The 13,366-nt window shown below is 34.4% G+C and overlaps 3 protein-coding genes across 6 annotated transcripts; 1 reads left to right on the top strand and 2 right to left on the bottom strand.

Moving 5' to 3' along the window:
• Positions 1-137: 137 nt before the first annotated feature.
• LOC106645046 (uncharacterized) lies at positions 138-1,785 on the bottom strand. The gene is made up of 6 exons (XM_023391317.2): positions 1,599-1,785; positions 1,331-1,517; positions 1,124-1,252; positions 863-1,048; positions 325-779; positions 138-232 (listed from the first exon to the last, which is right to left on the bottom strand). Exons 1-6 carry the CDS (start codon positions 1,723-1,725, stop codon positions 138-140), a joined length of 1,179 nt encoding a protein of 392 aa, XP_023247085.2. The 5' UTR covers positions 1,726-1,785.
• A 1,898-nt stretch (positions 1,786-3,683) lies between these two features.
• On the bottom strand, positions 3,684-10,205 carry LOC106645059 (WD repeat-containing protein 20). 3 transcript variants are annotated; one of them, XM_089591447.1, is made up of 5 exons: positions 9,948-10,205; positions 9,243-9,864; positions 7,474-7,815; positions 7,217-7,399; positions 3,684-6,796 (listed from the first exon to the last, which is right to left on the bottom strand). In XM_089591447.1, the coding sequence occupies exons 3-5, from the start codon at positions 7,741-7,743 to the stop codon at positions 5,240-5,242; spliced, it is 2,010 nt and encodes a 669-aa protein (XP_089447573.1). In that variant the 5' UTR covers positions 7,744-7,815; positions 9,243-9,864; positions 9,948-10,205; the 3' UTR covers positions 3,684-5,239. The 3 variants fall into 3 exon arrangements, with proteins under 3 accessions (XP_089447573.1, XP_023247080.2, XP_014216300.2); XM_023391312.2 differs by having other exon boundaries at positions 9,243-10,205; XM_014360814.2 differs by having other exon boundaries at positions 9,248-10,205.
• Positions 10,206-10,987: 782 nt separating this feature from the next.
• On the top strand, positions 10,988-12,980 carry LOC106645058 (pre-mRNA-splicing factor ISY1 homolog). Of its 2 annotated transcripts, XM_089591220.1 has the most exons (5): positions 10,988-11,206; positions 11,374-11,396; positions 11,481-11,796; positions 11,872-12,268; positions 12,525-12,980. In XM_089591220.1, the coding sequence occupies exons 1-4, from the start codon at positions 11,204-11,206 to the stop codon at positions 12,247-12,249; spliced, it is 720 nt and encodes a 239-aa protein (XP_089447346.1). In that variant the 5' UTR covers positions 10,988-11,203; the 3' UTR covers positions 12,250-12,268; positions 12,525-12,980. The 2 variants fall into 2 exon arrangements, with proteins under 2 accessions (XP_089447346.1, XP_014216299.1); XM_014360813.2 differs by lacking the exon at positions 12,525-12,980 and having other exon boundaries at positions 11,872-12,369.
• The last annotated feature ends 386 nt before the right edge of the window (positions 12,981-13,366 follow it).

Genomic DNA, 13,366 nt, shown 5'->3' with positions numbered 1-13,366 from the left:
AGGTGTAAAACTAACTTGTACTAACAGTTTTTTTTTTATAAAACTGTACATATGTTATAAAATGTGAAATTTAAATGAAGTTAAATTTTTATTAACATTGCCTATATATTTTATGTACAATTTTTAATAAAAATAGTTTATTTAGACTTAGGTTCCAACGAATTTTCCGTGGATTCCGTTGATACTTCTAAACTATTTTTCAACCGTTTCAAAGCTATTCTTTTAGAGTATCCTGAAAAAAAGCACCAAATAAATAGAAATATGTATATATTATACACATAAACTACATATGAACCCAAATTAGTTTTGGCAGATGCAACTTACTGATTGCGGGAGTTTCAGTAACAAGTGAAACATTATGCAAGGAGTCCAAACGATCTTCAATCCTTTTTAAAGCTTTAAAATTTTCAATCTGCTCGTCCTTGTAGGAAAAATAATTATAAAGTAGACTGAATATACATACACATATACAAATTTTTCTGACAAACCAAATACTGTATATTAAATCTATTTTATCATCGCTCATTATGTCTGGAATGTTGTTGTAATACTGTACAAAGATTCTCTCTATGATTACATTAAAGCTCAGTGTTACAAATAAAACTATGCGTGCATTTGTGGTTTTTTTTGATGCTGTAAACAGCGCAGATACTATGCAGCTGACAGTATAATAAATTATCGACTGAAACCACGAGACTTCACTAATAATCCAATTTTGAAATGTCTTCAAGTAAGCAAATATTTGAAAAAGAAGTTCTTTTTGGTCTTTCACAGATTCTCTGCAAAATGCATTAAACATCAAGGCATTCTATTTGTTTTTGTAATCTATAACGTTAAAAAAAAAAAAAAAAAAAAAACCTACTTGAAGTTTGAAACCATACTTGTCACTGATGCAGTTGAACTTTGTATAACATTTTCCAATTTCTTGCCATTGTCCAAGAGTTTGTTTTGTATTTTAAGTCCTTCTTTTTGACTCTCTAACATAACGCCTTGCATCTGCGAAGCTTCTGATAATTGTTCTTTCATGAGTGATGATGCTTCGTACAAACTGTATAAGAGCATTCGTCGAAAATTAATATCGAGAGAAAATTAGTTGATAAAAAACTAATTATGATACACCAACTGTTTAATTGTAGACTGAGTTTCTGCTTGCCAGACTTCGTGATTTAAAAAAAAACACATATGAGATGCATAAATATAAAATTTGTTATATGCGCTGAAGGCCCTGTCCGACATTTCGTTGATACATTTTCTGCAGATCATCATTGTTTATTTGTACTGTTATATAATTTGGAGAACATAAGTAAAAAAATAAATAGTTTTGACCAACCTTCTCTCTGCTTCATCATCTTTCAAGTGACACGTGTAGGTATCATGGCCAGAATCTTCTAAAAAACAGTTAGCTAAACTTAAAGCCAAGAGCGAGTGCTCATTGTCATTCAACTTGTCGCAATTATTTTGAATCACTTTCAATACGTTGTGCCAACATAATCCGTGATAAGGAAGAACTGCTTTAGCTTTCGAAAATAAATTTCATAAAAAATATATGAACAAATTGTAAATCAGCGATAAAGCAAGCAAACAAATGCCTGTCTTACATTTAACTGTAAGAAACTGCTTCTCTCCCAAATCTTTCAGAGTAGCGTCTCCAATCAACGATGCATGTATCGTGACAATAAAGTTCGTAAAAAATAAAATATTACACGTTTTTTCAAAAAAACTCATTTTTAAATTGTTACATTATGACAGATTTTTTTGTTTGGAAACGTGTGTTTCGGAGCAAGAATCTTTGTTTTATTTCTGTCAGTGTTGAGAACGCCGGCAATGACGGATGACGGTTACTCGCACACACCACGACACCATTCTCCCGCCACCGTCATTTTGAAAGCTTCTCTCTTTGAATGTATTCTCTCACAAACATGATAAAAAAAATATATATATATATTCATGGAGAAAAAAGCTATCCTATAAATGGAGGCTCCTGATTCTTGGACCGTTTTATTTAAAAACTGATGGTACTGCCGTTTTAAAAAATTATATTGGTATTTAATGCAATACACACACATATAAAATAAAAAAGAACAAAAGTAGAGTCAACATCTCTGGTATATATTTTATGTAACGTAAATTAATCGAGAAGAAAAAATTCGAAGTGCAATCATCATTAATTTGTGAGGTGGAAATTATTAGTTTGAAATTATTATAATTTACTCAGCATAAACTTTATTGGAATGACATAATCGCATTAGAAGAACAAATAATCTCCTTGGAATAGTTTTTCTTTTTCGTTTGTATTACTGTAAATCTCGTCACTGAGCCATTCGCACTTTTACATAAAATTGAGAAATACCATTTTTTTTTATGTTTCACTTATTATTTCCTTCGATGACTCGATATAAAAGCATTTAGAATAAATCTCAACATCGTGGTTCTACCCCAGTGTTTGATCAGTCTCGATAGGACGATCGACCTTTTTATCGTTGTCGTCATCCGTTATTTTATTATTTAATTTTTTTTTTTTTTAACAACATCTGTGTCTCTAGTGAAACGAATTCCCCCCAAACTCGATTTTATATTTTGCATTTGTATGATTTTTTTTTTTTTTTTTTTTTTTTTAAATGGTACAAATAACGATTGGTGATGATGAGACGCACGCTAGTGCACCAAAGTCGAGGAGCTGGAGGATCGCCGCTATACTATGGTGCTACTGCTCTCGGTCGGACTTACAACGCGGAGGGTAGTACCGACTTGGTTCATCCCGGGCTGTTGATCAAACGAAAAATTTTATCAATATTTTAAAGTAGGATCTTATTGTAATGGAGAATGAGTGAGTGTGTACATGAATATCTCTTTGTGATAAAACAATTGAAACAATTTTAAACTAATACAAATACAAATTTGTTGATTTGTTTTTTCGAACAACTGCAGCGTGCATTCGTACTCATCAAACTTACAAGAGACTTGAAAAATTATAAGTTTGTTGATAAAAAATCAAGCAAAAAAAAAAAAAACTATCAGGATAAACTGTGAAAATATATTGCGTCTTGCAAATGTATAAAATTTGAAAACTTTTAGGAATCAACACTTGAGTGTTTTACACATCTAAGGGTCGATGTGAAAAATCAAAAATTATACGTACCATGCCACAACGAGGTTTGTTTTCATCCAAAGTCTCTTGCATCAGCCAAAGCAATCATTTAATTTTTTTGTATGAACTAGCTTTTGTAATAAAAAGCACAAGCATTATTTCGAAATCACAAAATGTAGTATTCCTAATTCGAAAAAAAAAAAAATTGTTTTGGAAAAAATAAGTCGCTAATAATAGAAATTAAAAAATAATAGTCAACATACATGATAAAAAATATGAGCGGCAATCAGGTGCGTCGCATTTACTAAAAATTCAAGCAGGAAGCAAGCAAAAATGTTTTTCATTCAATGTATTACTTTATTGTACAAACAAAAACAAATAATCGCTTGCAATAGAAGATTATGTGTCTTGTTGATCTTAGTTGAAACCATATCATAATTTTATTGCTTTCTTTTTACAATCGATTATACCAAAGGTGTAATGAAGAAAAAAAAACGTCAAGGGGCCTGCCCTATTATTTCAATTCTACAGAATTTTTTAGTATTTATAAAATGCATATGCATTGTTATTTTTTAATTGTCTCAAAATGTTTTTTAATTTTTTTTTCCAAGGATAAAGATTGTTTACAGAAACAATTTTACGTGACATAATCCATTGTAGAACAGTAATGAGTCCTAAATGTATTGTTTTCAAATATTCGCTAGAGAAACGAATTAAATGAAACTTCGCTATAGTCATTCTTTTGTATAAAGAAATCTAGTTTAACTACAAAAAAATCTTATCTATATATAATTAATTTGGTATGTAATTCTTTTTCAGTTACAGGACTTTGCAGATACAATACGAAAACAGTTTGAGTGTCAAAATATATTGTAAAGAGTAAGTCCGCTCTTAATTAATATTTGATTCATAGTTAAATGGCACAAAAACGATACCTCAAAATTTGCTTTACGATAAAAATAAGTTTTATTGCAAATAAACTTTCTGAAGCATTACTAAAACAAACTATAATAATTTGATGAAAGCATTATAAACACATTTTTGTTTAAATAATAAAATTAATACTCTCTTTCACTTAACTTAATTAATTTCTGGATTTCTTTTTCTTATTTTGCAATAGTTTATTAACTCGTCAAGAGTTTTGGTGCTAACAATAACAAAGAGATCGCTAAATTGATACAATCATTTCTACAATATTTTAATAAGGAATACAAGCGCTCTAACGCAATTCCTACATAGTTAAATATTTACAATTTTTATAGTTTGTGTATAAAATTATTTACTTTTACTACTTTGAAATAAATTTTTTTGCCTTACGTCAGTTAATAAAAGTTCTTTAAAATAATAATGCAAACAATAACAAGCTAATTGTGAATTTTTATTTTTTTAATTTTAAAGGAAAATGTAATATTAAATACAATTAAGGAGTGCATAAATATAAATATGTAAAACAAATGAATTTTTTGCATGTGTGACATATGAATTGTTTTTTCATTGTGTATTTTTTATTGTTTTAAGTATTTTTTAATAAGAATTAAAAAAGGTCACAAAGTTGTATTCAATAACTGCATAAGAATTTAAATACCTTACGATTAAATCAAATAATACCGATGGATTGTCATCAGCGTCAAAGATATCACAACGTGATTTTTGAAGTTATTTAAAGTTTTCGTGACTTATTTTAGAAAATTTAGAAATTCAAAACTCGTCATGCTTTTGATGAAAATAATAAAAATAATAATAGTCAGAGTATGAATATACATATTGCACATAATTTTAATAATTTAATTTATTAAAATATATCCATAATATCATAACAAAAAAAAAAAAAAATGATTTGTACTAACAGAAGCTTAACATGCATTTTAATTATTAATAACTAGAATTTTCGAAAACATTACTTTTTATCAGATGACAGTTGAAAAACCGAGTATCATATAAATCTTACAGTAAAATATCTTTTGAAGCAAGGCATTTCTAAAAAAAAAAATTATTCAAACACAATAACAAAGATAATGAAGCATAATTAAACGTAAAATATCTATTTCAAAGTATCAAAAGTTCGGAATCTCGTGAAGATACAAAAGACAAGAAAAACAAAAAAATTCTACGTGATGATAAACTGGTAACATGAAGGATTATGACGATGCATCAGAGTTCGTTGAGCCTAACCGAACTAGTGGGATAGGATGAGTGACTGTGGTTGTGTGGTCTGTGCAAGGTATTGCTTATGGTGAGGTGACCTACCATGTGTCCGGGTCGCGCCCAAGTATACACGTATCCATCCTGACACGCTGTAACAAAGCAATCTTCCCTAAACACTAATTCAGTCAGTCTTTCGTGGGCAAGCTTTTTGCACACTAGTGGCTCCAACACAGGACACTCGTCAAACCTAGGACACCAGGCCGTCCCTATCAGCTTCATCGGATCGTCCAATACAGAACCAACTTTTTTACTTGAGCTTAAACTACCACCGACACTGTTCAAGTTACTCCCGTTCGTACTACTACTTCCCATGTTACTTTTGTCCATAACACTGTTTTGTACGGCGTTACTCGTATTGTTGTTACCACCGTTACCGCTATTACCACCACCACCACCACCACCACCCACCATTCCACTGCTTCGTATCGTCAGGCTGAAGTTCCTTTTGTGGTTTTCGCCCTTGCGCTCGCCAAAACCAAGACCGCCAGCTAGCCTCTGGGTCAGCGAATTTACCGTCGAAACAGTAGCGCTCGAACTATTGCTGCCGGCACCGCTTTCGTTATTACTTCCACCGTTGCCGCTGTTCGAGTTTTCCTTTAAACCGATGTTGTTCGAATTGGCATGCTTGCTGTTGCCAATGTGGTGATTGGACATGGCACCGTTACCGCTACTAAACGTCCCCGACGAACTAAACACGCCCGAACCAGCCGCCGACACCGAAGCTCGGCTCTTTGGGCACACGGGTTGCCGCAGCACATCTTCCGTAATGTCCCACAGACAAAGTTGGGTGTCCTGCGAGACGCTGCCTAGCCTGTAGCACGTGCCGCCGGACACCCTTAACTCCGAGCTGCAGGAATTGCGATTCGAGTGCGAGGTCATCGACAACCTCTTGGGCCTCTCGTGTATGTGATTGTGGTTGTGCGGCAAGGACATTTCGTCGTCGGAGCCACTGAAGTCGGGATCGTGCTCGCTATAGGATGTGGTGTATGGATCGAAGGCGACGACGCTCACCCAGCTATGATGGCCTTGGCCTCGGGCAACCACTCGTTTTTCGTGATAGCTCCAGATTGTCACGAGATCATCCTCACCGCCCACGACAACGTACCTGCCGTCGGGTGACCAGCAAACGCACAGGAAACCACCAAAGTAGCTACGCGCCAAACCCGCCAGTTCCATTGTGTCGTAATGAAATACTCGTAGGAATCCGTCTTGCGAGACGACCGCCAGGTTCGAGCCATCCGGACTAAAAGCGAATTCATTTATACAGCAGCCTTCTGCTCCTATCACCCACCGGTACAGCGGATTTCTCGTGGATTTAGTTTTGCAGGTGTGTATTGCGTAACTATCCCCGGACTTGAACGGCTGATAGTGCGGCGGCGTTGTGCCACACATGAGCTCTTCATTATAAAGATACAACTGTCCCGAGCTGTGAGATACTAAAAACAAATTGCTCGAGCCTGGGACCCACTTTATACAAGTTACTTTCGTTTTGTCGATTAGCCTCTGAAACACACGGAAAAATTTAATTTTCAACAACTGTGATAATATACATATACGAATTTGAGATGCTCATTAAATTTTAATTCTTAACTACATGACCGTTTTAAAAATAGAGTGACATTGCTGTTCTAAGAATTTTATTAATCAAGCACTTAGTGCAGACAGACCATTTAGTCTGTTATGTAACCTTGTTGAATAAGCTTAATTGAGTTATAATTGCATTCAATTCAGATCTATAAAGTTTGAGCAGTCTTAATTCTGTTGGCTTTCAAATACTTATGTCGTATGAATTTACATTGTTTGTTTTAAATCAATTACATTCGTACATTAAAAAAGTATTTTGAATGATCAACTCAAATAAACTATCATCGATTCCTATACATGCCGTAGGAAAATTAAAATCATTCGTTATGCATGCCTTACCTCTTCATTATACAATTTACCGCATTCTTTTTTAATGGGATCTATCAACTGTATTAGTCCAGTTGAAAATCCAACTAATAATTGTACACTTTCGGCAGTTGCTGTGGTTTGATTAAAATTATGACATGTAGGATTACATCCCTTGTATAATTTTTTATCCACTGGTTTGTTTAAATCCACAGCCTTAAACGGATAATTTAATTTTAATTGATGAGTTTTTAAGGATCTATCCTAGAGAAAAAAATAATTAACAATACCTTTTTAACTCCCCTATAGACATAAACATAAAGTTCTTTGCCAAAATTGAAACACATTCGGTCGCCAAATCCCTGGGTACCAGTGGGATCAGCAGGATCGGGAAGCGTGACGAAAGAAACCCTGACGGAGGCGCTTCCCTGGCTGTTGGTATATCCTACCCTATTTGGCCTTGAGTACTCCGACAGGGTCATGAGCTTGTAAGTGCCCTCCCTTGTGATAAACTGTGTTTTCAAATCATCCTTCCCTCCACCATCCACCTGTGCAGCCATCTTACTACACACTGTAAGGTAACTGAGGAGTGCATCAGATACACTCCAATTTCTTGGGAATCACCTGTAATACTGTAAAAAAATATCGGTTCAGTACAATCATACATTTTGATAAAAAACTTACATCAATTGTAACAAAAATTTAATAAATGCAGTTAATGTGTAATTAATATATTTTCTGGTTACTACATTTTAGAAAGAAAAGTGTATGAATCGTTTTTCCTACATACTTGAATGGCATACGCTAGAAAAAATTTTGCAATGCAATAGTTTTTTACTCAAACATCCAGTACTTGCGTAATAATAAAAACTAAATGAATTTCCATTTATTTCATTACCGATAAGCCATGCGTGTTTTTAAACTATATGCTGCATCTACACTGCCCAAAGCATTAATCAAAACATGCAAACTAAAAACGATTGGCCATCATAAAATAACGACGTGCCAAAAGCTGATGGACTTATAAAACACATTATGTTCACAAACTACAGAGTCATACTTAAAAAAAAAAGAAAAAAAAAAAGATTACTTATTAGTATCTAACCTAACTTATAAGCACCATAGCTTTAAAAAAAGCTCTATTGCACACCAGATATACAGAAAAGTAAAGAGAGAAAGAGACGCAAGTGATTCCAGTACTGATTAATTGAAGAAGATAATATATAGTGAAGCTTTTACAAGTGTCAGCTGACGTAGTTCCAACGAAGAAAAAAACAAAAAAAAAAAATCTACACTCGCGTTAAAAAATAAGCTTTGAAGCAAATATATATACTTAAAGACTAACGAGAGATAGAGTGACAGAGAAAGAAGGTAGCGTCATAGTCACAGGCCCAACACGTAAGTATTAGGATAAAAAGAGTTATCGGAAATTTTATTTGCTACTATCTAAGCGCTGCCATACCGTGTGTATACTTTATACGTATGTAATCGTATAATTGTAAGTATCATGTGTGCGAGAAAATATGCGATGTCGCGCGCTAACATCGAAACGGAGTGTGAGATAGAAAAAGATTTCCATCGACACGCATGCAACAACCATGTTAAATATAATATGCAGAGCGAATTTTTGTTTATGTGCAGTGTCTAATCGTCTAATGTGAAAAAGCGCAGAAGGTCGAATAGCACCGATGACAACAGTAACACCAAAAAAAAAAACACGCCTCTAATCATCTCTATTGCTGATAATGCTTGCACGCATTTCGTTCTCTCTATAACATATATTACTTACGCAGTTACTAATTTACGATCACGCAAAGCAATCTACTTATGCAAATTATTAACCGAATTTCACAAAAATAAACAAATAGAAACCACCTCGAGATTGGTAACTATATTATGATTGTCAAGTCGTGCCACACCACATCACTCAACTAAAAGCACATACTCTATTTTATACACTTGTCATTTGATAATTTGTTCATATTGTTAAAAAAATAAGTAAATAAAAATAGAATAAAATAAATGAGGAGAGATAGTGAGAGAAAATTTAATAGCACACCTAACCCTGTGAAGCGTGGGGCGACAGAGAAACGATCCCTTTGGAGACCTGCTCCGAAAAGGATAGCACACCCGGATCGCGACGTGCCGGTGACGCTCCGTAACTTATTTCCTCGGGATCTGTCGAGATGTCTAACATTAATGCTCTTCTTCGCTCGTTTGCTGCTCTTTATTTAATTACTCTCCTCCTCCTCCTCTTCAGCGTTACTTCACTTCTGCTATTATTCTGCTATACCACATCCGGCGGCGGAGACGACGAGTTTATGTTGCCGTCGTCGACGTTATTGATGATGGGTCGGGTCTTGTCCTCTCTCTACACAAATACTGCTTATCTATTATAGATTTCACACTATTGTAGTTATTAACTTAGGTTGTTTGTGTTAAAATATTCGACGATGACGACCAAGGCCGTTGTCACAACACCTGTCAGTTCGCATGCACTAAGCAATCGGTGCGAGGAATGGGTATTTTATTATGTGTCCGTAACGACGTAAGAGAAGGAAAATAAGACACCGGTCAGAGATAGTTTAACAACTTCCTTGGCTGCGAGGCAAAAGATCTAAGTAGATCCAGCTTCCCGTTATGCACACCACATCAGACCACACTGTTTTACTTCGTTGTACCTAGAAGACAATGTTCCATGTACCTACATACTGTACAGATTTGCTACGTTGCTACGACTTGGGTTTATACATGTAATACCAACGGGATGTGTACTTGGACTACCTAGACCTAGGTAGTAGGCTTAATTAGTAGGTACTTAATAAACACACACTTTTGTTTGTACTTTCAGTACTTTATAGACTTTGTACATAACTATGCATGTACACTACATAAGTATATACGTACGTGTACATTAGGTATATGGAAAAGGGCAAATCAAATACTGCAATGTGTATAAGGTAATGTATAAGCTACACTACAGCTAGGGGTACGTACGGAAGTACGGTACGTCCCCTCGCCCTCTCCTCCACGCACTGTACTAATAATGTAATATACTTACTCATACCTCTGCAGTTTGCACGCATGTGTATGCTCTATGCACTATATTTATGCACTTCCATCTTCCATTTCGACTCACTCGATTAATCTCTCTTTCTCTCCCTTTTTAATTCCTTAACTTGTTAATATGTTTATTCATGTCGTCTCTTTTACTCTTTTAAGTATTCGGCTGTTAGTTTTTTCGCTTCCGCAGTGTCTTTTTGATAAAATGCATCAAGAGTGCATGAGGGACATGAGGGTTTCATTTTTATACATATACGTATACAACTCAATTTGGCCTCTATGACAGCTGACAGCGCCAAAAACCCGTATAAATCACTGTATATGCATCAGCAATTAAAAAGCTTTGGAAGTGGGATAGCTAACTAAAGGAGTGTTTTCACCTTCACGTTTTTTTTGTTTACTTATTACTTCGAAGATGGACGCATCGTGCGTTCGTACCCCTCTCTGCCCCCCACTACGGAATCAACCAAAAGTCAGCGGCTCTCGCTTTTGTATGTTTTATTATTATATAACATCTCAAGAATATTGTATTCGTGATGATATTTTAATAATTATTTAATTAATTTATATAAAAATACAACTGTATAGTTGAAAAAATACATCTTTATTATTTTTATTTTTAATTTACGATAAGCGCCATCTAGCGAGGCTGATTCCAAACTAAAAAAGAACCATATTTCTTTTAAAAGAAATTCCACTATGAAAACTTACTATGCTAGGGAATTTCTTTCTAAATTAAAAATGAGGGGATATATATATACGAGTGATAGATATAGGTTTACCGAGGACTCAGCGCACGGGGGGAGATTATTTATAACCTAAGTTTTTTACTGTTAAACTTGTAAATCTCTGTATTTAAGAAAATAAGTGTTCGTGTTAGTGTGTTTACAATCTGTACAGGACGAAAACGTTGTGAAGCTTACTTTTTAAATTAGCTGAGAAAATAATTAATACAAAATGGTAAGTTGAATAACTTATTAATGCTCAAACTTATCTGTTATTTTCGTGTTTATGCCGATTGAAAGAAAAAACAGTTTTAATAAAAAACATACCTTTAATTCAAAAATTGAGACCTTATTCTTGTATAAACATGAAATATGTTTCTAATAAACATTTTTTGTCCATAGGCACGTAATGCAGAGAAGGCAATGTAAGTGTAACATTATGTACCGCGTATTATTTCAATTAAACTCCAGTTACGTTGATCAATCAATGTTTGATTATTTTTTTACAGGACCACTTTGGCTCGATGGAGAGCTGCACACTGCAACGAAGGGAAAAAAGAGCAAGAGAGGAGACCTTACCTAGCCTCGGAATGCAAAGATCTTAGGAGAGCTGAAAAGTGGAGAAACCAAATAATCAGAGAAATAGCCAAAAAAGTGGCTCAGATACAAAATGCTGGTCTGGGTGAGTTTCGCATTAGAGACTTGAACGATGAAATCAACAAACTGCTCAGAGAAAAGCGACACTGGGAGGTACAGATTAAAGAGCTTGGTGGTCCAGATTACTCACGAACTGGTCCACGTATGTTGGATCACGAAGGAAGAGAAGTATGTATTCTAACTTTTTAGTAGCGTAGTTGAAGAAGTGAATGATAGCCAACTAAAATGTACTGTGTATAATAGGTACCAGGAAATAGAGGATACAAATATTTTGGAGCTGCCAAAGATTTACCTGGAGTCAGAGAATTGTTTGAGCAAGAACCTCCACCACCACCAAGAAAAACTCGCGCAGAGTTAATGAAAGACATTGATGCAGATTACTATGGGTACAGAGATGATGATGACGGCATTCTTGTGCCTCTAGAGCTGGAAGCTGAACAGGAGTATCGTGAAATATTGATTGAAAAGTGGAAAAGTGAAAAGAACGGTAAAGAGACACAAGTTCCAGAAGTGGACGAGGAAATGGAAACAAATCAAATGCATGTCCTCAGCCAAAAAGAGATCCAAGAGGTGTTACTGATGAGAAAGAAACAAGAACTTTTGGAGAAATATGTGTATTGAGTCAAAAACACAAATCTAGGTATATTTAAATAAGTTGTATAATATGTTTCATAAATAATTATTCTAATACGGAAATCTATGGTTTATAAATGATTTGAAAATATTATGGAAAAGGGTAAAACAAAAAAATTTTCTTTTTTACTGATCAGCATGTGTTTATTTAGCGCAAGTAGTAACAACTATTCATAGATTTTTATGTCATTCAGTAATATTTTATAAAACACCACCCACGAATATTTTATTGAATTTTTTTTTTTTTTTTTTTTTTCACTTAGATTACGAAATAACATTGTTTAAAGGATTAAACTACTTTGTGCAGTAGACGTTCAAACTTGAATGAGATGTGTTTTGCCGATAATGCAAGTGGGGATGGGTGGGTGCTTGTTAGATAAAACCGCTCGTGGACAAAAAATCCGGCCAGTACAGGTACACACACCAAGTGACAATAGCAAATCCAGCGGAATGCATTTGTTGTAACTTTTTTTTGTTTCTCCGCCAACTTTTGCGTTAACTCCTTTCTGCATCCTTCTCCTATTCGTCATTGTACAAATTGTCAAAGTTTTCCAAATATATATGTATATAGTGTTTCTCTTTTCTCTTATCGCATAAGAATATATAATATAGTTGAAAACAACGAATATAAAATATGACATCTCAAGATTTAACAGTGGAAATAAAATTTAAATTGTAAATATTAATGGCTATCGCGTGTTAAAAGCAACGCAATAAAAAACACCGTATACTTATAGCTTGCACCATTACATAATAGTCAAATTGATTGTAAACCTCTTAAGATCCTATGTGCGCGTTATTTCTGTAATAGAAAACACAGACTTCGTAAAATATAGAATGGACGAAATATGTCGAAAAGTATTACATGAATGTGTATGTACTTAACACATGCGCGTGTTTAGTTTTCTCACTCGATAATTTACTAGGAAAAAACATTCGCGTATCTTCTTATGTTACCCATATTCCCATAATCACGAAAAAATACTTCACCAAGTTAGTTTGTGTGTGGGTGTGGGTGTGTGTGTGTGTGTTTGTTTGTGCCGTAAGAACCCTTAAAAAGATATTGAATAAAAGGAAAAAAATATCCGTGTGAACAACATAGAAC

The sequence above is a fragment of the Copidosoma floridanum genome, unplaced genomic scaffold, assembly GCF_036245765.1.
Source record: "Copidosoma floridanum isolate Cflo_tuat_1 unplaced genomic scaffold, Cflo_Japanese_pri ptg000013l, whole genome shotgun sequence".
NCBI lineage: Eukaryota > Metazoa > Arthropoda > Insecta > Hymenoptera > Encyrtidae > Copidosoma > Copidosoma floridanum.
The sequence above is the reverse complement of the archived record's forward strand: the minus strand, read 5'-3'. Positions and strand labels throughout refer to the sequence as shown.

Bases quoted from the DNA above. Each gene is read 5' to 3' on its own strand.
- LOC106645046 (XM_023391317.2), bottom strand. From the start codon at position 1,725: ATGAGTTTTTTTGAAAAAACGTGTAATATTTTATTTTTTACGAACTTT. The intron at 1,253-1,330 runs GTTGGTCAAAAC...GATGATCTGCAG, and splicing joins GATGATGAAGCAGAGAGAAG to AAAATGTATCAACGAAATGT. The intron at 780-862 runs GTAGGTTTTTTT...TGCATTTTGCAG, and splicing joins AGTATGGTTTCAAACTTCAA to AGAATCTGTGAAAGACCAAA.
- LOC106645059 (XM_023391312.2), bottom strand. From the start codon at position 7,743: ATGGCTGCACAGGTGGATGGTGGAGGGAAGGATGATTTGAAAACACAG. The intron at 7,400-7,473 runs GTATTGTTAATT...TATCCGTTTAAG, and splicing joins TCTATAGGGGAGTTAAAAAG to GCTGTGGATTTAAACAAACC. The intron at 6,797-7,216 runs GTAAGGCATGCA...CGTGTGTTTCAG, and splicing joins GTAAATTGTATAATGAAGAG to AGGCTAATCGACAAAACGAA.
- LOC106645058 (XM_089591220.1), top strand. The intron at 11,397-11,480 runs GTAAGTGTAACA...ATTTTTTTACAG, and splicing joins CGTAATGCAGAGAAGGCAAT to GACCACTTTGGCTCGATGGA. The intron at 11,797-11,871 runs GTATGTATTCTA...TGTGTATAATAG, and splicing joins TGGATCACGAAGGAAGAGAA to GTACCAGGAAATAGAGGATA.